General features: G+C 51.6%; 2 protein-coding genes and 1 long non-coding RNA gene across 11 annotated transcripts in view; 1 reads left to right on the forward strand and 2 right to left on the reverse strand.

Moving 5' to 3' along the window:
* WDR93 (WD repeat domain 93) overlaps positions 1-14,491 on the forward strand; it is a 49,353-nt gene extending 34,862 nt beyond the window's left edge. For 4 of the 7 annotated variants that reach the window (XM_008998412.5, XM_035303808.3, XM_054257236.2 and 1 more), the window contains exons 14-17: positions 2,321-2,384; positions 4,243-4,399; positions 4,707-4,902; positions 14,159-14,491. In XM_008998412.5, the coding sequence (XP_008996660.1) occupies positions 2,321-2,384; positions 4,243-4,399; positions 4,707-4,902; positions 14,159-14,318 (577 nt within the window). In that variant the 3' untranslated portion in view covers positions 14,319-14,491. Of the gene's footprint in view, positions 1-2,320; positions 2,385-4,242; positions 4,400-4,706; positions 4,903-6,939; positions 7,084-14,158 lie in introns of those variants that run through there. The other 3 variants (XM_008998413.5, XM_017973295.4, XM_017973297.4) reach the window with 3 other exon arrangements.
* LOC144576589 (uncharacterized) lies at positions 1,592-19,944 on the reverse strand. 2 transcript variants are annotated; one of them, XR_013518688.1, is made up of 3 exons: positions 19,851-19,940; positions 13,013-13,116; positions 1,592-1,702 (listed from the first exon to the last, which is right to left on the reverse strand). It is a non-coding gene; the product is annotated as an uncharacterized LOC144576589 (long non-coding RNA). The 2 variants fall into 2 exon arrangements; XR_013518689.1 differs by lacking the exons at positions 1,592-1,702; positions 13,013-13,116 and adding an exon at positions 13,729-15,880 and having other exon boundaries at positions 19,851-19,944.
* A 2,959-nt stretch (positions 19,945-22,903) lies between these two features.
* Positions 22,904-24,341, reverse strand: MESP1 (mesoderm posterior bHLH transcription factor 1). Of its 2 annotated transcripts, none has more exons than XM_035303820.3 (2): positions 23,510-24,341; positions 22,904-23,258 (listed from the first exon to the last, which is right to left on the reverse strand). In XM_035303820.3, the coding sequence occupies exons 1-2, from the start codon at positions 24,233-24,235 to the stop codon at positions 23,145-23,147; spliced, it is 840 nt and encodes a 279-aa protein (XP_035159711.3). In that variant the 5' UTR covers positions 24,236-24,341; the 3' UTR covers positions 22,904-23,144. The 2 variants fall into 2 exon arrangements, with proteins under 2 accessions (XP_035159711.3, XP_035159709.3); XM_035303818.3 differs by having other exon boundaries at positions 23,422-24,341.
* Between the last annotated feature and the right edge of the window lie 1,608 nt (positions 24,342-25,949).

Here is a 25,949-nt window from a genome sequence, read left to right on the forward strand (position 1 = left end):
AGATTAATAGGGGAATGGATTAATGGGCATCATGGGGGTGGAAATGGTGGCTTTATAAGAAAAGGAAGAGGTGCCTGAGCTAGAACACGAGCACACTCCGTCCCTCACCATGCCACCCCCTTTGCAGTCTCAGCACTCTCTAGACAGTCCCACCAGCAAGAAGGCCCTGACCAGCTGCAGACCCTTGACCTTGGACTTCTAGGCTCCAGAACTGTACGAAATAAATTCCTTTTCTTTATACCTTACCCAGTTTCAGGTATTCTGTTATAAGCAATAGAATATTGACTAAGATAACATCTTTCCTATCCCATATGGCCAAGAAGAGGCTCATTTCTCCCACAGTAACCTTCCATCAGTTTCCCCAGGCATTGCTCTCTCTCTTTTAAACATTGAAAAATACTGGCTGGGCACGGTGGCTCACACCTGTAACCCCAGCACTCTGGGAGGCTAGGGCGGGTGGATGAGGCTGGTTCGAGAGCAGCTTAACCAACATGGAGAAACCCCGACTCTACTAAAAATACAAAATTAGCCAGGCGTGGTGGCACATGCCTGTAATCTCAGCTACTCGGGAGGCTGAAGCAGGAGAATTGATTGAACCCGGGAAGCAGAGGTTGCAGTGAGCCAAGATCACACCACTGCATTCCAGCCTGGGCAAGAAGAGTGAAACTCCATCTCAAAAAAAAAATAATAAATAATAAATAAACATTTAAAAATACTTAATGCAGACAAATGAACCTGTATTGCGTGTGTGTGTGTGTGTGTGTGTGTGTGTGTGTGTAAATGTAATAAAAAATAATGAGATCAACTCCCCCGGACCTGTTGGAAAAAAATAATCTCTACTTCCATTTGGGCTCCCTGTATGCCTCTCCCTCATCAGTCCTTCTTGCTTCACCTCAAACACCTTATTAATTACCTAATGCTAAATAACAAACTACCCCAAAACTTTTTTTTTTAAAACAGGCTTTCATCATGTTGGTCAGGCTGGTCTTGAACTCCTGACCTCAGGTGATCCACATACCTTGGCTTCCAAAGTACTTGGATTACAGGCGTGAGCCACCATGCCCAGCCACACTACCCCAAAACCTAATGGCTTAAGAAAATAGTCATTGTTTAGGCCTTGAGTCTGCAGGTCAGCAATTTGGACTGAAATCAGTCCATTCTACTGGTCTCACCTGGGTGCTCGAATGTGCCTTCAGGCAGCTTGCAGCGTGCAGCTCTTTAGGGAGTGGGGCTCTAAGATGGCTTGGCTCACACACCTGGCAGTTGGCAGGTTATTGTCCAGGGCACCCCGGTTCTCCTCATGGTCCCTCCTACAGGCTAGCATGGGCTTCCTCACATCGTAGTCTAACGGTGCCCAGCAGCAGGAGAGGGCAGCCCTCGTACACAAATGCTTTTCAAACTTCTGTTCATGTTACATTTGCTAGTGTCCCATTGGGCAAAGCACATCCCGCAGCCCTGCCCACATTCAAGAGGTAGAAAATCAGACTCCATCTTTCGATGGGAGTCACTACCAAAAACAGCTAATTGCTTTTCAATCTACCACCCCATTTTTCTAAATTCATCATCCTTCGCTTTAGGAATTCACCACATTTAAGCCAGGCATGGTGGCTCATACCTGTAATCCCAGCACTTTGGGAGGCCAAGGCAGGTGAATCACTTGAGCTCAGGAGTTGAGCCTGGGTAACACGGTGAGACCCCTTCTCTGTGAAAAGAAAAAAAGAATGTATTAAAAAAAAAAAGAATTAACTACATTTGTATGACTGTATCTCTAAACAGTATATTATTTAGCTTTGTATATTGAGGAAACTTATAAAGGAAACCATATTCTATCCTCCAACTTTCTTCCTTCACTTTCTTTCTTTTCCCTTTCTTCCTTTCTTCCTTCCTTTCTTTCCTGTTTTGTTTTGTTTTTGAGACAGGGTCTCACTCTGTGACTCAAGCTGGTCTTGAACTCCTGGGCTCAAGCAATCCTCCTGCCTTGGCCCCCAAAGTGCTGGGACTGCAGGTGTGAGCCACTGCACCTCCAGCTTGTTTTTCAGTGCTATTTCTTCTGTATCTTGCTTTGCACCATACATGTTGATGCATGTAGCTCCAGTTCTTTTGTTTTCTTTACTGTATTATATTTCATTGTATAATATACCACACGATGTAAGCATCCTCCTACTAATATTTGGATGATTCCTGACTTGTTGCTGCTGTGAACAGCCTCCTCACATGTCTTGGTTTCTCTGAATTTCCCCAGGGTACATGCCGAGAAGAGGATATCGACACTTTTAAACTCTTAAAGTAGGAGACTGTGTGTGTGTTTTCTGTCCTGTAGGCCTGTGAAGCACCTGGAAAAAACCATCTGTGCAGTGGCCCCAGTCCCAGCCTTACCTGGCATGGTAGGTCCCCATGCCTCTCATTTCTCTTCTGTGAATGTGTTCATCTATTGTTTAGAAAATGCTTACTGAAGGCCTGTTATGTGCTAGGCACTGGACTCCCTTTCGGGTTTACAGATAGAAAGTCCCTGCCTTCACGGAGCACACAGCTCATTTGGGAAGACAGACAAGTCGCCAGGCAGCTGCCCTAGAACATGAGAAAGGCTGTGATAGGAATTTTTTAATGGATGCACGGAATAGAGAGAGGGGTCACCTAACTCAGCCCACAGAAGTTGGTGGCAGGGGAGGACAGTGTGTTTTCTGGAGGAGGTGACAGCTGAGCTGAGCCAATAAATTGAAGAGGCAGCACCAGAGGCCAGAGAGCACCATGGAAGTTCCGGTGCCGACAACAGATTACTGAGGGATGTGGGGAGGGAGGGGCTGGACCGGCGGGGGGGGGGGGGGGGAGGGTGTGGTAAGAAGACACCCGGGCCAGACCGTGGAAGGTCCTGTACCCTGGGCAGAAGGGTACAGATGTGTCCCTGTGTGGGGTGGGGCTCAAAACAGAGAGGTCAGAGGAAGGGAGCAGCATGTTTAGAGAAGGGATGGAGAGTTCGCAGATGAGCTCCACTTGCTGGGCCACCTGCGGCTGCTGCCCGAGGAGAGGGCGCATGCGCGGTTGATCCTCACCTGCAGAGCGGATTCCCTGGTCCTTGGTCCTTACTGGGCCCACTGAGGGGAACACGGGCCTGGAGAGAAAGTCTGTGATTCCTGGTGTTGCCCTGCAGAGGGCGAGGGGCCTACAGGACCCCCAGGGGAGGCTCCAAGAGAGCCCAGGGCTGAAAATGTAGATTCCATGCTCACCAGCCAGGTAGAGTGGTGGCTGAAATGCTGAGGAGGAGGGTGGGGGCAGGGACAGCAGGTTCCCCTAGTTAAAGAGAAGCAGTGAATGGAGAATAGGGAGGAGGTTCCCATGGGCACTACCATCACTTACAGGACCTGGAAGAGCAGTTCCCAAAGTGACTGAGAGGGGCCCCAGAGAAAACTGCGTGGGGACAGTCCTGCAAGCTGAGAGAGGAGAGTTTGAAGGAAGTAAGAGTGGTGTCCTGTGCTGCAGAAAAAACAAGAACACGGTGCAGACAGAGGGCGGGAGATGGGGAGTGGACAGGGTGTGGAAAGACCCTTGTGTGGGTTGGGGGAAGTGGTGCAGCAGATGGAGGAGGATGTCAGGTCAAAGGGGGTGAGTCCTTTCTAAGGATGGGATGAGTTTAGTATGTTCATTACAGAGAAGAGAGGAAAGAGCCCAGGCAGGAGGGAGTCCCCACCTTAGATTCCAGGCCAGGAGAGGCTGTTAGCTGAGCAAGGTCACGAGGCAGTGGGAGGGAAAGGCAGAAGCACAGGTGAGAAATGGAATCTTGGCCAAATAGAGGGTGAGCTCTTCAGCAGAGACACAAAGAACTTGGAAGAGACGCCAGGGAAAGGGGGAGGGATGGGTAACCCTGGAGCAGATGGCATGTGGAGGAGGGCCTGCTGGCTGAGGGGGACCCCGAGGAGTCAGCACACGTGTGTGCAGTCCCCAGCAGCCCTGGATGGATCTGGAGGCGGGGACCCAAGATTTTTTTTTTTATTATTATCATTTTTTAAATAGATGGGGTTTCACCATGTTGGTCAGGCTGGTCTTAAACTCCCCACCTCAGGTGATCCACCCGCCTTGGCCTACAAAGTGCTTGGAATATAGGTGTGAGCCACCATGCCCAGCCTGACCCAAGATGTTTATGTTCAGCTGCTTCTCTCGTGCCTCACTGGGGTGACCGATACACTAGGCCTTCCTGAGGGTCGAGGTCCAGTAGAAGCCCCTGCTCATCGTCTCTTTGCTTCCCAGGTGCTCATCTTTTCCAAGAATGGCTCCGTGTGCCTTATGGATGTGGCTAAGCCTGAAACCATCTGTGCCTTTGCCCCCCCGGGAGCTTTTCCTCCGGAGACCCCCTGGGAGCCAGTGTTCGTCGTGTCTCAACACTATCCATGTTTCCTGCTCCGAGGTACAGAAAGGGATGAGGGCTGATGCCCACTGACCATTTCCCTGACTTTCTTAATTCTTCACAGAGGGAGCCCCTCTGATCTCCTCCTCGCTCTGTGCCCCCTTCCACCATAGGCCAAAGAGGGTACCAAGCTCAGTCCTCACAGGGCACTTCGATGAAATGCCAGCAGGGTCTTCTCTCTGAAGTCACTGCTCAACCAACATGACCCAGCTTTCTGAACAGAGAGCAGCCCACATACTCACGCGGACCGCAGAGCCCACAGAGAGCGTGGCTCTCAGGCAGAGCACGTGTTCTTGTTTTGTCACAGGAGACTATTCACAAGACACTGAGTCCACCGATGATGCTGAGATCCAGTATTCTGTTTTCTATTTTAATTTTGAGGCCTGCCCATTCCTGGAAAATATCTCAAAAAATTGCACCATTCCTCAAAGGGACTTGGATGCCATGGCCTTCCCCCAGGCACTGCCGTTGGAGAAAAGATGTGAGCGTTTCCTCCAGAACAGGTAAAGAGCTCTGTGTCTGCACCCCCTCCCGCATCTGGGGTTTTCTCTGGATTGAGCGATAGTGGAGTTTGTTTTATGGTAAATCCTTTCAGCCTTGAAATTTCCCCTAAGTGAAGGGTTCTACCATATGATAGCCCATGAGCTGCACTCCACCTCACATGTAGATTGGTAGAAAAGGGGTAATTAATTCAAGCTGGTAGAAAAGAAGGGCTTCCAGTTGGTGTTTTCTCCCTGTCAAGATCATCTTTTTAACTTTGTCAGTTCCCTCTTAAAAGTTTGTTTAGGCCAGGCATGGTGGCTCATGCTGTAAGCCCAGCAATCTGTGAGATTGAGGTGGGCAGATTGCTTGAGCTCAGGAGTTCGAGACCAGCCTGGCCAACATGGTGAAACCCCATCTCTACAAAAAAAATACACAAAATTAGCTGGGCATGGTAGCACATGGCTTTGGTCCTACCTAATTGGAGGCTGAGCCGGGAGAATCGCTTGAACCTGGGAGGCAGAGGTTGCAATTGCAGTGAGCCAAGACTGTGCCATTGTACTCCACCCTGGGTGATAGAGCCAGACCCTGCCTCGAAAAAAAATAGTATGTTTGGATTATTAGACACAATCATTAAAACGGGATTGGCAAACTATGACCTGTAGGCCACATCCAGCCTACTGTCTGGTTTTATAAATAAAGTTTTATTTGAACACAGCCGTGCCCATTTCTATATATATTATCTGTGGCTGCTGTGTGCCACAGAAGTATTGAAGTCTGTGAAGGAGACAGCATGACATATAAAGTCTAAATTATTTACATTCTGGACCTTCACTCATGTTTGCCAACCCGTGATCTAACACCCCATGTTTTACCCATCATTCAGATAAACGGTTATGGTGCGCTTCTCCTCTTCCCCTTCCTGCTCTCCCTCATCCTGCAGGCACCATTCACTTGCCCTCCTTTCTGCTATCAAAGCATAAGGAACAGTATTCACGCCATTCTGGAGAAATAGGTCTCTCTTCTAATCCATCTCACAACACATTTCTGGGGGTTTGCAAATCCTTGCTGATGATTCCTGTTGTGATCTGACCACACATTTTGGATAGATTGAGGTCATCAATGGAGCCCTGGGTCCTCGTCCCGGGCCTGCCACTATAGAAATAGGTGGTGCTGGCAGGCCCCTTTCCTCCCAGGGCCCCGATGTCCCTATGTATGTAACGTGACCTCTGAGATCTGTGATCTCTCCAATCACCATAATGTCCCTTCACGACTGTTTCCCCCTTTCTCTATTTAGACTCTTTCCTCAGGGAGGACTGAAGTAGAGTGGTTAAGATGTGCAGGTCTGGAGCCAAACACAACCACTTACAGTGAGACGTTGGGCGAGTTACTTTGCCTCTCAGAGGTTCAGTTTTTTCATTCAGTCAAAAACGTATTGTGCACCTGTGATGTGCCAGGCTGTGTTCTGGCCATTTTAATGATGCCTGAGTTTTAGGGCTTGAGTACTAAGTGGGATGACACATGGAAAGTACCAGGCACAGGGTGGTTGCTCAGTAAATGGCGGGTATGACCATGATGATGATGGTTCCCTACTGATCCAAATTCATGCCTGGGAAAACTCAACATCACCACTAGGTGACACCATAGCGCCTCTCCTCCTTCCCGTTCAAGTCATTCCTGTGCGGCAGGGGTGGCTGGGAGGCTCTCAGCGCCTCCTGGAGGGAAATGTCCCTATTCCTTAGGAGAGGAATGTCATCGTGAATCTTGGGGGAGGGAGACAATGAAGAAGGGGATGGTTGACACTGGCCCCCACTAAAGGTTTACCAAGAAGGTTTAGTGCTCTTCACTGGGGAGGGTTCCTATTCTAACCCCTGATGACCTGCTCTTAAGAGATGTAGTTGTGCTGGTGGTGATGGCTCACACCTGTAATCCCAGCACTTTGGGAGGCAGTGGTGGGAAGACTGCTTGAGTCTGATGGTTCAAGCCCAGGCTGGGCAACATACAAGACCCCCATCTCTCTGTTTTGTTAATTTTTTTTAATTAAAAATTTTTTTAAAAAGAGAGCGATGCAGCTGAAGAATTTACAGGGATGTGACATAATGTTCCTACAACTTACTTTCAAGTGGTCCAGAAAAATAATGATAGAGAAAGAGAGGGAGATAAAACGTTCACAACTGGCGAATCTAGGTAAAGTTTCATTGTATTACTTGCAACTTTTCTATAAGTTTGAAAATTTTCTAAATAAAAAGACGGAGAGAGGTTATAACATTATTTATGTTATAATCCTGACTCTGAGTAAAAGAGAGAGAAGGCTGGGAATGTATACTCCAGTAGTAACATTGATTATATGCAGGTTGTAGAAGTATGTGTGGTTTTTTTTCTTTGTGTTTTCCCTGTTTGCAACTTTTCAAAAAAAATGTACTGTTTTGGCAAATAGATTAAAAAGAATGGTGAAGAAATTAGTGAAGAGCATGAGGTTTGCTCTAGTCCGTAATGAGTAATTCTCCTGCGAAGGGGGTCTTGGCTTGGAGCTTTCTGATGCCCACCTAGAGCCTCCGAGACCCCCTGCTGAATGAGCTTGTTTCCATTTCTCTCAATTCTTGTCTAACCCCCTCCTCTTACTGGCCTAAAAGTGTCAGCCTTGCCAGTTACCCAGGCCAACAGGCCGCCCTACTTGTGGGAAAGGACCCAGAGCCAGTGGCTCCAGCTCTGGGCGGCTCATCTTCTACCTGACCACAGGCTAACTGTTGACACTTCTCACCCTCAACCAAAGGCACCTAGTCCACAGACACCTGCTGAACCCATGAAAGTCTCTTCAAGTGTAGAACTACTACGTCAACAGAGTAATTTCCCATTGCAAAAAGTGTATTCATTATTTCCGAGTTGTTATATATTCACTTGTAGAAAATTGGAAAACAGGCTGGGCATGGTGGCTCACGCCTGTAATCCAAGCACTTTGGAGGCCAAGGCGGGTGGATCATCTGAGGTTGGGAGTTCAAGACCAGACTGACCAACATGGTGAAACCCCGTCTTTATTAAAAAAGAAAGAAAGAAAGAAAGAAGATTGGAAAACAGGAAAGTATAAAAAAGAAAATGTAAATAACCCATCATGCCACACTCGAAGTCACCTTCATGGCCACTACTACGTTAGCGCCTCTCCCCTCAGCTTCATCCCTTGGCATTTTCCCCACCTGAGATGGTGTTTCATGGTCCCTTTCTTTATTTGGATTTATGTCACTCCAGAATATAACTTAATGACATTTTTTTTTTTTTGACGGAGTTTCACTCTTGTTACCCAAGCTGGAGTGCAATGGCACAAACTCAGCTCACTGCAACCTCCGCCTCCCAGGTTTAAGCGATTCTCCTACCTTACCCACCCAAGTAGCTGGGATTTCAACCATGTGCTACCACGCCCAGCTGATTTTTTGTATTTTTAGTAGAGGTGGGATTTAACCACATTGGCCAGGCTAGTCTCGAACTCCTGACCTCAGATGATCCGTCCATCTTGGCCTCCCAAAGTGCTGGGATTACAGGTGTGAGCCACCATGCCTGGCCCTTAATGACTTTTTAATTTTGAGAAAAACATCTTTATAAATATGGTTTTTCTAGCCCACATACTATTCTGTGGGAAGGATGTCTCTATCGTGTCTCACTGCTCTGCAGTTGGAACTGTTGGGTGAAGGAGAAGTCCATCCTTTCTCCCCTGATGTCCCCCAGTCTCCGGAATACCAGAGGCCCATCTTGGCCCCCCAAAAGGGAATGGAAGGGACTCTCCCTCCTTCCCCTTCCCCGCTGTCTCTCTCCTTGTCAACATAGCTTAGGTCCTGGGTTCCAGCCCCAGCTCCTCTTCAGAAAGGTCCCCAGCAGCGGGTTGCGGTGCAGAGGATGGCCTCCTGAGAATCCCTCTGCAGGAAGAGGGCTAGAGGCAGCAGGGCTGAGCATGGTGGGGCGGGTTGTCCAGGAGCAGGGCCTGGGGCTCTGGGGAACAGAAAAGTAGGAGGAGTGCTCCCCAGGGAGGGAACACAGTGTGTGGCGAGGGGCAGCCCCAGTTCCTACTTCCTTGAATCGGGCTCAGAGGCGCATTTACTTGGAACGGATCACAGTATCTGAGTCATATGCCTTGGGGCCACCATTTTCTGATCTGGGTCCCAGAGATCTATTGGGAAACACCAATTTAAAGAAGGCTTTTCCTGTTCTACTTGCTTCAAGTTGCGATATCTGGGTCTTTCCCCAAAAGTGCTCCCCTGTTCCCTAACATTGTTTTTTTTCTTTTCTTTTTTTTTTTTTTTTTTTTTTTTTTGAGACAGCTCTCACTCTATCACCCCGGCTGGAGTGCAGTGGCACTACCATGGCTCTCTGCAGCTTTGACCTCCATGGGCTCAGGTGATCCTCCTGCCTCAGCCTCCCAAGTATCTGGGACCACAGGCCTAAGCCACCACACCTAGCTAATTTTGCATTTTTTGTAGAGACAGGATCTCACTATGTCACCCAGGCTGGTCTTGAGTTCTTCAGCTGAAGCGATCCACCCACCCAAGCCTCCCAAAGTGCTGGCGTGAGCCACCTTACCTGGCTCTCCCCAGCCGTTTATGATGAAAATTTTCAAACACCCAGAAGCTCTGAAAAAACTCTGAGTGAACACCAGTATACCTACATCCTAGATTCTGTCAACATTCAGCTCTCCTGGTCTAATTGTTACATATCCACATACACCCCAATTATTTTAAGCCTCTTTTTTTTTTCCTGTTTACTCCTGTGTCTGTAATAGTTTGGCAATTGGCCCTGTCCATGTGGCAGTAGACTGCTTCAGATGTTCAATGGTCTGTCCAAATTGCTTTCACAAAACCAGCGCTGGGACTTTTATAAACAGCCAGTGTGAAATGGAGCCTGCCTTTAGGGCTTCCAGAGAAAGCCAGTTAGCACCAAATGTGCCATCACCACCCCCTGGGGGCCTGGCTTCTGCTCCTTCCAGCCCAGGCCTCAGGGGCACCAGGTCCATCTGGCTCGACTTCCTGTCAGGTTCAGAGTCCAACTTCTCTGGCTGGGTCACTTTTGATCACAAGAGGGAATTTTCGGGGTACCAGGAAACAGAAACAAAGCTGTTTCCCCATATTCCCTGTGAATAGCAGACCAAGCACAATTCAGGTTCTACGAGTCCCCCAGCTTTCTGCCAGAAGGTGGCCTGGGGATGATCCAGCAGTCCAAGATCCACTTAGAACACGGCTCCCTTGGCGAGTGGAGAAGCGGGGGAGCCCTGTGTGGATGCTGGGTTAACATTTTCCTCAAGGCTGGAGGAGGAATGGGGAATGATATTCTGACCCCTTTATTACTATCCTTGGGGCTAAAATTATGGGCCTATCTTCATTTTCCTTTGCCTTTCTTGAGAAACAAAGGGATGAATCTCTCCCAAACCTATGTGTAGTTTCATAGACCCCAGGTGTGCAGCCTGAGATCACCCTTAGTCTCCTGCTACCTCCCACCCTGGCTGTGAAGGCCAGAGCAGTTCAAGACCAGACTGACCAATATGGTGAAACCCTGTCTTTATTAAAAAAAAAAACACAGCTCAGGACTGTTTTAATTGGGAAACTGAGGAAGTTGAGCATCTCTCATGTATGTTGTAAATTTCTGTCTCTTCTCCTGTGACTTGCTCTGGCTCTTCTTCCTAGAGATTGCTCATTTTCTTTGGATTTTAAGAGTTCTTTGTTAACGCATTGCAAATCATTTTTCCTGGTTTGTCTTTGGATTGGAGGTGGTTTGATTGATTAGCCACACGCAAGTTTTAAGTGTCATGTGCCTGGAATCCTGTCTCATCCCTTAGGCTTCACTGAGGAGTGGTTGTAAAGAGGCTCAAACTCAGGGTGCGAGCTCTGGGATTTGGCGGCCTGGGCAGGAGGAGAGTGAAGATGGTTAAGAGGGGATGCAGGAGCCAGTGGGGAGCCTGACTCTGGTGCCCTCTAGCTGTGTGACTGCATCAAACCTCAATGACTTTTTAAAACTGGTAATGCTACTATCTCCTCACAGGACACGTGCCTGGTGCACTCAGTAAAAGTTAGCCATCCATATTTTTTATGAGATACATAGAGAAAGCGCTTCTACACAGCAACATCGTTTATTTATTTATTTATTTATTATAAATAAAACTCCGTCCTGGGTGAAAAGACGGAGTTTCGCTCTTGTTACCCAGGCTGGAGTGCAATGGCACGATCTCGGCTCACAGCAACCTCCGCCTCCTGGGTTCAGGCAATTCTCCTGCCTCAGCCTCCTGAGTAGCTGGGATTACAGGCATGCGCCACCATGCCCAGCTAATTTTTTTTTTTTTTTTTTTGTATTTTCAGTAGAGACGGGGTTTCACCATGTTGGCCAGGCTGGTCTCGAACTCCTGACTTCATGATCTGCCCGCCTCGGCCTCCCAAAGTGCTGGGATTATAGGCATGAGCCATCACGCCCAGCCCAACATCATATTTTTAAAAGCACTCATGTTAACCGGGCACGGTGGCTCGCGCCTGTGATCCCAACACTTTGGGAGGTTGCAGCTGGAGGACTGCTTAAGGCCAGAAGTTCGACACCAGTCTGAGCAACATATTGAGACCCTCACCTCTACGAATAATAATAATAATGATAAAATTTTTAAATTAGCCAGGCTTGGTGGTCCCAGCTGTAGTCCCAGCTACTCAAGAGATGGAGGCAGGAGACCTCTCGAGCCCTGGAGGTGGAGGCTGCAGCGAGCTGTGATGGCACCACTGTTCTCTCCTGTCTTTTACAGCCTATTCTCATTCCATCTGTGTGGCTGCCTCCTGCATGCTCACTCACGATGCCACGTTGTTCTGACCAACTAACCGCCACTCATTTATCAGCAGCAGCATAAATAGTATGACAGTTAACCTTTATTGAGCACTTATGAGATGCCAGGTACTGTGCTAAGTGCTTTGCAGGTACCATTTTATTTATTACGATGATTATTATCCCAGTATAGTGAGAAAGCTGAGGCTTATCGAGGTCAAATTGCCCATCTAACATCACTGGCTTCTAAGGGAAGGAGCAGGGTTTGAACACAAGCACTGTCTGACTTTCTAACCTGCAAACCACCTCTCTGCCTCTCCCCTGTCCATCCCCTCCCACACATGGGTGAGGATGCCCACGTACCAAGACATTCATGGCACCCTGATGGTCCTCGCAAAAGTCTGGAAACCCAAGTGTCATCAATAAGGGAGAAGGAGGCAGCAAAATGGAGTGCTGCCCAGAAGTGATTTCTAGGACCGATTTGAAAGGAAGAAAGCAAGGTGCAGGGCAGTGTGCTGATACTTCTGTTTATGTGTTGAAAAGATCATAGGCACCTTGAAAAGATCAAGACACCTTGCTCTTCTCTAGCAACTGCGCTTGCATGTGTGTAAAAATCTTAATATGTAAGAAACTGTTAACTACCGCTGCTTTGGGAACAGAATATAAGGATCTGAGTTAAGAGAGAGATTTACTTTTGATTGTATATCCACCTCTGTTCTTTGATTTTATTTACTTTTACTTATCTTTTACTGTATTAACATTTTTTTTTTTTTTTTTGAGACGGAGTTTGCTCCTGTTGCCCAGGCTGGAGTGCAGTGGCCCAATCTCGGCTCTCTGCAACCCCTGCCTCCCGGGTTCAAGCGATTCTCCTGCCTCAGCCTCCTGAGTAGCTGGGATTACAGGTGCCCACCACCACATCCAACTAACTTATTATTTATAGAATAATAAAAATTCTATGTTGACCAGCCTGGTCTTGAACTCCTGGGCTCAAGTGACCCTCCCACCTTGCCTCACAAAGTTCTGGGACTTCAGACATGAGCTACTGTTCTCAGCCTAAAAGAAACCATTTTAGAAACAGGGAGTTCTACTTAGATTGGCAGAGTTAAGGTCATAAATATAAAGTACACATTGCTACTTTATCTTCAGCCCTTTCCTTTAAGAGGCAAATGAGCATAAAATATGGGTGCATGTTGCTTGGTTCTGAGACAGTGAAGGAATTTCTCCAGTGTTTAAATACATTCATATAACCAGTTATATAAATCTAAATATAAAACCTGTCTCCAATACATTTTTAAGATAGTATTCACCATCTCTGTGAAAGGTTGGACATTACCAGCCAGGTGCGGTGGCTCATACCTGCAATCCCAGCACTTTGGGAGGCTGCAATGGAGGATTGCTTGAAGCCAGGAATTCAATATTAGCCTCAGCAACATAGCGAGACCCCATCTCTACATCAGCATCTATAAATAAAAAATTGATTAAAAGCTTAGCTCCACATAGATGTCCCACAGGCAGAGCCTCAAATCAAAGCAATGACCATTGTCTTTCCCCCTCAAAGTATTCCTCTCCCTGTTCAGCTAAGCATTTTCACTTCATCCACCGCATCTTCCCCAGAACACTCCACTGACACCCCTCCACCCAACTAAGCATGCCCGTCTCTGCCACCATGAGGGGTGAATCTTTGGCTTCTCTGATTTTTCTGTAGTGAACATGCACATATTTATTTTATTAAAACAACTCTTACTTTTTAAAAGATCCAACTTGGCCAGGCACAGTGGCTCACGCCTATAATCCTGGCACTTCGGGAGGCTGAGGCAGGTGGATCACCTGAGATCAGGAGTCAAGACCAGCCTGACCAACATGGAGAAACCCCGCCTCTACTAAAAATACAAAATTAGCCAGGCATGGTGGCACATGCCTGTAATCTCAGCTACTTGAAAGGATGAGGCAAGAGAATCGCTTTAACCTGGGAGGCAGAGGTTACAGTGAGCTGAGATCATACCGTTGCACCCCAGCCTGGGCAACAAGAGTGAAACTCCATCTCAAATAAATAAATAAATGAATAAAAGACCTAACTCAAACCATCTTTATAAAATTTGGAATCATACAGTGTGTCGTTTTGTGACTGGCATATTTCACTGAGCGCAATGTCCTCAAGAGTCTTCCCTGGTGGAGCATGTGTCAGGACATCCTCTTTTTCAGTCTGAATGTTCCATGGTGGGTAATACCACAGCTTGTTTGCAAACAGCCTTTCAGTTCCTCAGTTTGCCATCCTGTCTATCCATGCGCACCTCATGGGTTAGAATGCTAGACCCACAGGTCCTCAGGAAAGGCTTTCTGAGCACCTGCTGTGTACCAGGCTGAGTCCTGAGAACACAGAGATGAGGCAGGCATGTCCTCTGAGTTTCTCACAGGAGCACGGGGTGGTCAAGGTCTACCCTGGGGGCCGGGAGCTGGGGGAGTGAGGGCAGATTCCTCTCATCATAGCTGTGTGGTCCTCAGCTATCGGAAACTAGAGAAGAACCCGGAGAAAGAGCAGGAGCACTGGACCCGGCTTCGGAGGTACTCCTTGCTCCAGAGAGAGAACTTCAAGAAGGAATCTGCCACCACCCTGGGCTCTGAAAATGCTTCAGCCACTGGGCAGCTGCTCCCAGGACACTGAGGCCAAGAGGAATGAGACAGACCGCAGCCGCACGGCCTGCACTCAGAGCCTGGGGCTCCGCAGGGCCAGCAAGGGGAAAAGCAGAATTTGGGGACCTTCAACCACTCAGCCTCTTGTCAGAGCCCTCAGGTGGGTAGATGTATCACCAAAATAAACAGTAATATTGTCTCAGACTCCCAAGCTGCTGTGGTGTGTGACCCATCATTCCCACCCAGTCCAGACCCCAGCAGGGCCCAGATGATGATTTCAACTCGAGTCCCAGGCCTGGTGAGGGCCACTCACCTCCTAGGCCCTGAAAGCCACTTTCCTCAGATGAGCGGATGCCTCACGCCAGTAACTGTGAGGCCCCCTGTCCTCTCCAGCCACTTCTCACACCTGTATAGAACAGCTTCGAGGAGCCGAGGCTCGGTGATGGCGTCAGGATCTGAGGCCATGCAGGTATGAGAGGCAGAGTGGGAGGGAAAGGTGGCAGGCAGGCCAGAGCTAGGCCACTACTGCCCCTGGCCTGCTACCCCCGGAATGCTAGAGGAGGCTGGGCAGAGAGATACCTTGCTCTTCTCTAGCAACTGCCCTCCAAGAAAAACCAGCTGGAGGGGTCCCCAGCAGCCCAAGGGATCCAGGAAGACACTATGTGGAGCCTTTGAGGCAACGGTGGGTCACATGTCCCAGCCTGGTCCTAGGCCTGCCTGGCCTGTCGGGTGTAAACTTCCCGGGAGGCTGACTGCACACAGGGCTTGTGGTGGCAGCTGCTTCTGTGGCCCTATCCACTTCCTCCCTGGGCCACACACCACATCCCTTCTTGGTCAGACACCTCCCATACGGCACTGATACTGGCTGGCTGACTGTTCCCTTGGATGAAGGGATCCCCGCCTGAGACACTCTGGCCCTCTACACCCCACCATGGGAATGAAATACAGCAGCCCACGTAGCTCTTGGCATAATTCACTCTACACAGCAGGCGCTCTGGCAGCTCTCTGGAGATGAGGGAGGAGAATTAGGAAGATGGTCTTGGCTTACACACCACCTAAAGGTGATGAGGAACCAACATTTCTGTGGTTTGTGTATTTACATCTAAGCCTAAAGCAACCTTGTGGAACACAGAAGTTCCTGTTATCCCCATTTTACAGAGAAGAGAATTGAGACTCAGGGTAGACAGAACAGCCTGTGCCAAGTCCCCATGGCTTTCCACAGCAGATGCTAGAAACCCAACTCAGTTTTTATCTTTAACGAAACGGGGTGTGTTGGCTCCGATAACTTCTCCGTCTAGGAGTCGACCGTGTGGCTGGATCCCAGGTGTTGACATCACACCAGTCTCTCTCTGCCTCTCAGTTCTACTCCCCCTTCAGGCAGACCTTCTGCTTCGGTAACACCAGGAGCACCCAGCAGGCCACCCCTTCCAGTGGTTCTGGCAAGGCCCTGAGCCCCTCCTCACTGGCCTGCCTGTGGTCTCTCTCCTGAACCGCTCACTGTCATGATGGTCAGGCCTGCAGCAGGTGCCTGTCCCTGGAGGGAGGGAGGGGTCCTGCCACTCCACACCAAGGACTGACGAGGGGAAGAGCACTCTGGGGAAAGGAAATGACAGGGTCACGAGGGAGGAAGGCAGGAGGGAGGTGGAGCAGGCAGACAGCAGAGGCGCCCTTCCCAGCAGAGCCAGTGGGGAGCCCAGCCCACCCCTGCCAAAACCTGTGCTGCCCACACCTGGCCACCTCCTCCTTTCCCAGCGTGTGAGGGGAGAGCAGGTAGGGAGATGGGAGCGGAGGCATTCAAAAGGGGCCTTATGTGCCAGGTCCCACCAGCAGGAAGAGGGAGACGGAACCAGGGCCTGTCAGCACTAGGCTGGCTCTCCTCAGCTGGGAGGCCAGGCTGCCAGGGCTCCAGCCACCTCCACCTGTGCAGCCTGATGCTGAGCAGTCCATGCCCATGCCTGTGGGCCCAAAAGAGGTCCTTGCCCTCTGGGTGACAGATCCATTGGAAACATCAAAAACATCAAAAAAAATGTCTTCTCAGGGGACTGTTGGGACAAGAGCAAGGCAAACCAGTGCCCAGGGCAGCATTTAAAGAGGTGCTCCCTCTCAGGCCTGTGCGCAGGCAGAGTCAGCACTTGGACAAAGTGGCCTCTGGCCTGGCCCTGGGACCAGCAGGGACTTTGCCATCAGACCCAGCTAGCTTCCCTCCCAGCCCCATGCGACCCCACACTGTGGCATCCATGTGCCCCTCAGGTGGACTTGTTGATTACTGGTCTGAGGGTGGCTGGATCTGAGCGCAGCCCTTCCCGGCATACCACCCACCCTGCCTGGCTCTGAGACAGTCTACCATCCACCCTGAGGGACAACTGTGGACCACCACCCCTCTTCTTCAGCTCCCATGTTCACACTGGAAACTTGGCCTGTCCTTGAATGTGCTGCCCTCCTTTATTTGTCCCATCAGCATCCACAAAGAAGCCACACGTGCACACAGCCTCACGTGAAAATAGCATCCACACATGCGCACAACCTCACATGCACACAGCGATATATGCACACAGCCACACACGCGCACAGCCACACATGTGCACAGCCACACATGCACATAGCTTCCACACCTCCACACACCCATCCATGCACACAGCATACATACATCCACATCCACACAGCATCCACACCTCCACAGTATCCACACATCCACACACCCATCCATGTTCAGTGTACACACATCCACATCCACACAGCATCCACACCTCCACAGCATCCACACATCCACACACCCATCCATGCGCACAGTGTACACACATCCACATCCACACAGCATCCACACCTCCACACAACATCCACACCTCCACACAACATCCACACCTCCACACACCCATCCATGCACACAGCGTACACACATCCACATCCATACAGCATCCATACCTCCACAGTATCCACACATCCACACACCCATTCATGTGCAGTGTACACACATCCACATCCACACAGCATCCACACCTCCACACGGTATCCACACCTCCTCAACCATCCATGTGCACAGCGTACACACATCCACATCCACACAGCATCCACACCTCCACACAACATCCACACCTCCACACCCATCGATGTGCACAGCGTACATACATCCACATCCACAGCATCCACACCTCCACACAACATCCACACCTCCAGACCCATCCATGCACACAGCGTACACACATCCACATCCACAGCATCCACACCTCCACACAACATCCACACCTCCACACCCATCCATGCGTAGTGTACACACATCCACACAGCATCCACACCTCCACACAACATTCACACCTCCACACCCATCCATGTGCAGTGTACACACATCCACATCCACACAACATCCACACCTCCACACCCATCCATGCGTAGTGTACACACATCCACACAGCATCCACACCTCCACACATTCACACCTCCACACCCATCCATGTGCAGTGTACACACATCCACATCCACACAGCATTCACACCTCCACACGGTATCCACACCTCCACACCCATCCATGTGCACAATGTACACACATCCACACAGCATCCACACCTCCACACGGCATCCACACCTCCACACCCATCCATGTGCACAGTGTACACACATCCACATCCACACAGCATCCACACCTCCACAGTATCCACACATCCACACCCATCCATGTGCACAGTGTACACACATCCACATCCACACAGCATCCACACCTCCACACATCCACACCTCCACACCCATCCATGCGCACAGTGTACACACATCCACATCCACACAGCATCCACACCTCTACACAACATCCACACCTCCACACCCATCCATGCACAGTGTGCACATATCCACATCCACATAGCATCCACACCTCCACACATCCACACCTCCACACAGTATCCACACCTCCACACACCCATCCATGCGCACAGCATACAGACATCCACATCCACACAGCATTCCACATCCACACAGCATCCACATATCGGCACAACATCCACACCTTCACACAGCATCCACACATTCACACCTCCACACATCCACACATCCACACAGCATCCACACCTTCACACAGCATCCACACATTCACACTTCCACACTTCCACACAGCATCCACACCTTCACACAGCATCCACACATCCACACATCCATACATCTACACAGCACCCACACATCCACACCTCCACATAGCATCCACACATCCATACCTCCACACAGCATCCACACCTCCACACCTCCACACAGCATCCACACACCCACACATCCATACATCTACACAGCACCCACACATCCACACCTCCACATAGCATCCAGATATTCACACTTCCACACAGCATCCACACATCCACACAGAATCCACACCTCCACACAGCATCCACACATCCACACAGCATCCACACATCCACACAACATCCACACATCCATACATCTACACAGCACCGACACATCCACACCTCCACACAACATCCACACATCCATACCTCCACACAGCATCCACACAGCATCCACACCTCCACACAGCATCCATACCTCCACACAGCACCCACACATCCACACCTCCACACAGCATCCACACATCCACACATCCATACATCTAAACAGCACCCACACATCCACACAGCATCCACACCTCCACACCTCCACACAGCATCCACACATCCACACATCCATACATTTACACAGCACCCACGCATCCACACCTCCACACAGCATCCACACATCCATACCTCCACACAACATCCACACCTCCACACCTTCACACAGCATCCACACCTCCACACCTTCACACAGCATCCACACATCCACACATCCATACATCTACACAGCACCCACACATCCACACCTCTACACAGCATCCACACCTCCACACAGCATCCACACATCCATACCTTCACACAGCATCCACACCTCCACACCTTCACACAGCATCCACACATCCATACATCTACCCAGCACCCACACATCCACACCTCCACACAGCATCCACACCTCCACACAGCATCCACACATCCACACCTCCACACAGCATCCACACATCCATACATCTACACAGCACCCACACATCCACACAGCACCCACACATCCACACCTCCACACAGCATCCACACCTCCACACAGCATCCACATCCATACATCTACACAGCACCCACACATCCACACCTCCACACAGCATCCACACCTCCACACAGCATCCACACATCCACACCTCCACACATCCACACAGCATCCACACCTCCACACAGCATCCACACATCCACACATCCATACATCTACACAACACCCACACATCCACACCTCCACACAGCATCCACACATCCATACCTCCACACAGCATTCACACCTCCACACCTCCACACAGCATCCACACATCCACACCTCCACCCAGCATCCACACTGCAGCCACACATCCCTGTCTCAGTGTGGAGTGACATGTGTGGTCCACAAGCAGAAGCTGGTTCCCTGCTAACCATGACAGTGGTAGCCAACATGCGTTAGGAACGTTATTTTACACACACAGCCGCGCCCCCCACCACAGACACACACACACACACACACACACACACACACTTACCTTGCTGCCAGGGCTCTTGCAAAGACAGGCTTCATCCGTAGTTGACCCCGTCCCTGGGGGCTGCATACCAACTCCCTGCGCTTCACCTTCTGTGTGTAAAACAGGGAGAGTGAAAACCCACCCTAAGCCACAACACTTGAAATTAGATGGCGCATTTCAGGCAATAAGCACACAGCCTGGCCAAGGGTCGCTGCTCGGGAAATGTGCGTTTCCCTGCGCTGGCTTCTCGCCAGGTGGCCCTGCGACAGCAGCTCCCCAGAACAGGAGGGCGGCTGGGGACCAGCGGGGACCAGAGGGCAGCTATCTGGCCTCAGAGGGGGGTCCCCGTGTCGTGCGGTCCTTCTCACTACCCCTCCACGGCACGCAGGGCCTGGCCCAGACCGCTCCATACTGGCACCCTGCCTGAGCCTTGGGGGAGGTGAGGTACCCCCAGTACCCTCTGTTCTTGTGACAAGCTGGTGTTCAGCTGTAACGAGGGCAGCACACCGGTGATAATGCACACAGGTCTGGAAAACGCTGCCGCCCACCACCTGCAGCCTTTTTCTCAACTCTCCTGTTCTTAATGGCCCGTAGCCGGGCTTACCTCGCAGCTGGGCTGAGAACTGAGGCGGGAGAGGCTCCCCTACCACGCGGCATGGGGTGCCTACCTGGACGCTGGCTACTGTAGTCGGCTATGTGAACGCGCACAGGGTTTCCTCCAGGTGCGGAAGGGGCTGGCCGGGATGGGGGATGGGGACGCTGGAGCTGTGGGAGGCGCCCCTTCTTATCTCCAATCCTAAGTCTGGGCAGCTATTAGCGGGACCTTGTTAATGAAAATTCACACCTGGGTGCTAATAAACAGCGGGCCCCTCCCAGGCGCGGAGCCGGAGGAGAAGCCCTCCGCAGGGAAAGGGGCTGGCCAATGAGCCCCACTTATCAGTGAAAAGACTTGCTAATAACTTTAATTCCCCATCCTAAAACGCAGGGCCTTTGCCATGCAAATAGATCTTCTAAACTGGGTAGGCTCCAGAAAACTTCCCGCTGCCCAGTTAGGGTCCCGGGAGGGAAGTGAGAGATGGGCCAGAGAGCAGGAGAGGCGAAGGTGTGAGGTCCCACCCCGCTGCGGGCCTGGCTTTTGCAGTCCACTCTCTGTGGCCAAGCCCCAGTGAAGGTGTGCCCTGCCTGGCCTGGATCCCTGAACTCCAGATCTGGGATCCGATCACACTCTGCTTGACTGCCCCTCCTGGCCTGGGCCAGAGTCCCGGAAGTGACCTCTGAAGCGCTGAAAAACGAGCTCACCAGTATCAGCGGATGCACCCATAAACCAACAGAGATGTAGCCAACAATGGAAGAGTACTGGGCAATAAAAAGAAATGAAGGTCTGCTGTGCCTCGTGGCAAGCGCCTGTGATCCCAGTACTTTGGGAGGCTGAGGCGGTGGATCACCTGAAGTCAGGAGTTCGAGACCAGCCTGGCCAACATGATGAAACACTGTCTCTACTAATAATACAAAAATTAGCTGGGCGTGGTGGCGGGCGCCTGTAATCCCAGCTACTCAGGAGGCTGAAGCAGGAGAATCGCTTGAACCTGGGAGGCAGAGGTTGCAGTGAGCCGAGATCACACCACTGCACTCCAGCCTGGGAGACAGGAGCAAAAACTCCGTCTCAAAAAAAAGAAAAAAGAAATGAAATTCTGACACAGGAGGCATGATAAGCCTTCAAAACACTGTGCTCAGCCGCAGAAGCCAGACACAAAAGGCCAGATTTTGCGATTCCTCTTATGTGAAATGTCCTGAAAAAGTAAATCTATAAAGACAGACACTAGATGAATGAGTGGCAGGGGCTAGGAGAATCGTGGGGAGTGATGCTAACAGGTACCTGGCTTCTTTGGGAGGGGCTGAAAATGTTCTAAAATTAGGGGCAATGATTGCACACCTCTGTGGATATACTAAAACCATTCAATCGTTAAGAGTGAATTTTATGGCATGAGAATTTTATCTCAAAGCTCTTATAAAGGCAAACACTAAGGCCTGTGTTCCAGACATTTGAAGGAGAGGAGGGGAGAACTGGGTATCCAGAGAGGCTACATCCCGTCTCCCCACACACCCTCCAAGCGTGAGGGTTCCCAACACCCTGGGCTGGATGAGGACAGGCTTCCTGGGCTCAAGGCTCCCCTCTCCTTTTTTATTTATTTTTTTGAGACAGAGTTTCTCTCTTGTTGCCCAGGCTGGAGTGCAACCTCCGCCTCCTGAGTTCAAACGATTCTCCCGCCGCCACCTCGAAAGTAGCTGGGATAACAGGCTCTCGGTACCATGCCTGGCTCCCTCTCCTGCTCCCTGATATGAATCCAGCAAAGGACAGGAGTGCAACTGCCTGTGCGGATTCTGATGCAACCCATGAGCCCCTCATCTCACCCCAGCTAGGCCTCTAGGAGGTCGTGGTTATATAAACTCAGGACGGCCACACCGTTATGTATGTCCCTAAGCTACAAGGGGGGAAAACCAGAGAAAAGGGATAGGAAAATTCAGGGGAGGAGGAGGGGGCATTCAAGGCCAGGCTGCTCCAGTGCATGGAGAATAAGGCCCCAGGATGCAAGAAAGTGACCCCTTGGAGCTGCTGTCCCTCAGGCCCCAATATGAATGGAGCTGGCAAAATCATACCAGAGCTGAGAGCTGGGACTCTGGAGCCTATGTGGGCTTGAGTGTTGACCCTCATCCTTCTGTAAAACGGTCGAGTATGACATGTGTTAGGTACCTGATGTACATACAATAAATAATAAGAGAGTTGTATTTCTACAGAGATATTTTGGTTTTAACCAGTTCCCCACCAAGTTCAAAGAAATGATGAGCAGATTCTACTTAACACCGCCTTCTCCTAGGTCGCCCCTCCCCACCCCTTCCAGGCTGACCCATCTGGACTAGGAGAGGCTGCGCCAGGGCTGGGGGCAAGGCCAAAGGGCCTCCGGGAATGGCGGGGAGTGGGGGGGTGCTAAAGATTGCAAGAACCCCTCCCAACTCTCCCATGCTCTTCTTTGGAGAGGAGCTGTGTCCACGGGGAGGAAGAAGAAATGGCCAACTGACATCAGCACAGTTTATTCACAAATAAATAAATTCACATCAGGCAGAGCTTCCTGATTGCCTCAAAGCCTCTAACCCTATGGGTCCCTCCAGGGATAGGGGCGCTGGGAAGAGCCGGCACAGTGGGGACGGCTCTCACCCGCAGCAATGCCCCTGCTGGAATCGCGGTGCCCCCTTCCAGAAAAGGCAGTTGGCAGAGGAACCACCTCGAAGGTGCTGAGGCCACAACGGCCTCGGTGCTCACAGAGAGGGCGTCAGTTGTCCGCTGTCATTGGGCTCCTCAGGCCGGCAGCCACTCCAAGGCGAGAGGGGCATCCAGGTCTCCAGCAGGGCCAGCACGTCGGCGGGAAGGAGCTGCAGGGAGAAAGGGGACAGCGCAAGCCTCATCACCGGTGGCCTCGTGAGCGTGTCCGCGCTCATGGGCTCCACTCTAGCAGTCCCCCGGCGAGGGTAGACCCAGTCCCCTGCGTGGCCTCTCCTGCCCTCCCTCTTGGCGCCCTGGGCATACTATAGATACCAAGCTGCGGGCAGGGAGCGCTACGGTGCCCGGTCCTGGCAGTGGCGGGCGGTGGGGCTGTGCGCGGGGGGAAGGGGAAGGCACTAACGGCGGACGGCGGGCTCGGCTCCATCGCCTGCCCTTCCGGGCACGTCGCATCGGCGAAGAGCGCAGGCGGGTCGCGCAGCTCCGGCGCGTGTCGGGCTCCGGGGCAGGCGGGCAGGGATCCCCAGGACGCCCCGGCGCAGACGGCGGAGCCCAGGCCCAGCCCGCGCCCCTGCCCCGGCCCCGGCCCCGGCCCCGGCCCGGGCTCCCACCCCTCGGTTTCGGTCTGAGACTGCGCGGGGCCGCCGTCGAGACATAGCGGGCAACCCCGAGGGGACACCGCGTCCCCGCGCTGCGGGCGTCGGCGCTGCAGACTCTCTTCACTGAGGCCCAGCACGGCCGACAGGTGGCCGATGTAGCGGATGGCCAGGCGCAGCGTCTCGATCTTGGTCAGGCTCTGGCCGGCGGGCGCCACGGACGGCGGCAGGAAGCGGCGCAGCTCGTGCAGGGCGCGGGCCAGCGTGCGCATGCGCAGTTTCTCCCTTTCGCTGGCGCTCTGCCGCTGTCCGCTACCCAGGCGACTGCTGCGCGTGCTGCGTCTCCCCATTGTCCCGGCGCGGGGGTCCGGGCGGGCGCCGGGTGGCGCGGGGCTTGGCACGGGGCTGCCCCACAAGTCTGGGGACGAGGGAGCGGAGCAGTCCCTTTCGGAGGACGGCGGCGGCCGAGCGGGGCCCCAGGCCACGGAGAGCATCCAGGACTCAGAGAGCGGCGGGCACAGCGGCTGGGCCATAGCGGGGGCGACGGGTCTGCCGGCCAGGGACTGGCGACCGCTATATGCCGCGCCAGAGGTGTGAAGTGGCCCCTTCCAGGCCGCATCAGCACATCAAAGCGGACTCGGGGCCGGGAGGGGGCGGAGCCCGACCCTTTGAATCCACGGGGGGCCAAGGTGCCAGCCCCTTGGTGCTCCCGTTTCACTCAACTGGGCCCTCGCTTGGGCGCCCGAATCAGCCTCTCAGGCTTCCCGCCTGCACCCAGTGCTGGGTGAAGCCCGGGGCTCTGGGGCAGCCCTGCAGGTTAAAGGAAGCTGGATCAGAAAAACGAACTCTACTTCCTACGTTTGGAGTCCTTCTTCGCCTGTTGGGAACCTTATGCAAATTCTTAGTTCTTTTGCACTTTAGCTTCCAATTTGTATAATGGGAGCCTCAGGGCATGCGCCAGCTGGACAGTGGACTACAGTAAGGACCAGGAGCAGGGGCCTCATTCCCTCTAAAAGCGGGAAAAACAGTAAACCACTTCTTCTTTGAGGCAGGCTGGCCCTGGGTAGACCCTTCCCTGGTGAGGACATTGGGACAGGTGTGTGGACCGTGCAGGGAAGCAGTCCCCGGAAAACCCAGCAAGCTGCGGAATCTGGTCAGGCTGCTGGACCTTCTGAGCAGAGGGACGGGCGAGCCTGCTTCTCCAACCCCAGGACACCTTAGCCTGTCAGGGTCTGGGGCTCAGCCTCTTGCCACAGCTGTCACCACTAGGCTTTACCAGATGTTCTGCCATTTTGAGACAGGTATAACAGGTTTTCCCAGTGAAATATGAGTAGATATGATGCAGCAAAGGCGTTTGACAAAATCCAACACCCTTCATAATAAAAATTCTCAGCAAACTACTAGAGAGGAATTTCATCAACCTGATGAAAGGCACCTACAAAGAACTACAGGTAGCCTCGTATTGAGTAGTGAAAGACTGAAAGCTTCCCCCACCCTGCCCTTGCCCCATATCAGGAAAAAGGCAAGGGTGTGCAATTAGAAAACAAATAAAAGACATACAGGTCAGAAAGGAAGAAATAAAACTCTTTCGCAGGTTATGGCAGCTCTGGGCCCTGCTGCGCGTGAGGCTGACCAGCTTAAAGCCGAATCCTGGCTCCAGGAAACCCACAAGGCGACCAAAAGGTCGAAGAAGAGGTGAAAATGTGGCAGAGGCCATAAAGGAGAAAGGCAGAGAGGAAACGCTCCCTGGGCTTTGAGATAGCCCAGACTCTATTTTACATCAGAATCCCAAAGTACAGATTTAATGAAGGAGCTAGCTTCAGAGCCTTTAAGTCTCAATAGATTGCAATATCTTACTGATTTGGGCCATGTTGATCCTACTTAACCTGTTGACTTAACCCAGCTTATCAATGGAAAAGGTGTGGCCATTCAGCCACTTAAAGAGGATTTTGGTGTTCAGCTGGTCCAGAAGGTTGCTGACACCTTTAATCCCAGAATTTTAGGAGGCTGAGACAGGCAGATCATGAGGTCAGAAGATCAAGACCATTCTGGCCAACATGGTGAAATCCCATCTCTACTAAAAATACAAAAATTAGCTGGGCGTGGTGTAGTCCCAGCTACTCAGGAGGCTGAGGCAAGAGAATCACTTGAACCCAGGAGGCAGAGGTTGCAGTGAGCCAAGATCTCACCACTGCCCTCCAGCCTGGTGACAGAGTGAGACTGCGTCTCAAAAAAAAAAAGTTAATA

This window comes from Callithrix jacchus, chromosome 6 (genome assembly GCF_049354715.1).
Source record: "Callithrix jacchus isolate 240 chromosome 6, calJac240_pri, whole genome shotgun sequence".
Classification (NCBI taxonomy): Eukaryota; Metazoa; Chordata; class Mammalia; order Primates; family Cebidae; genus Callithrix; species Callithrix jacchus.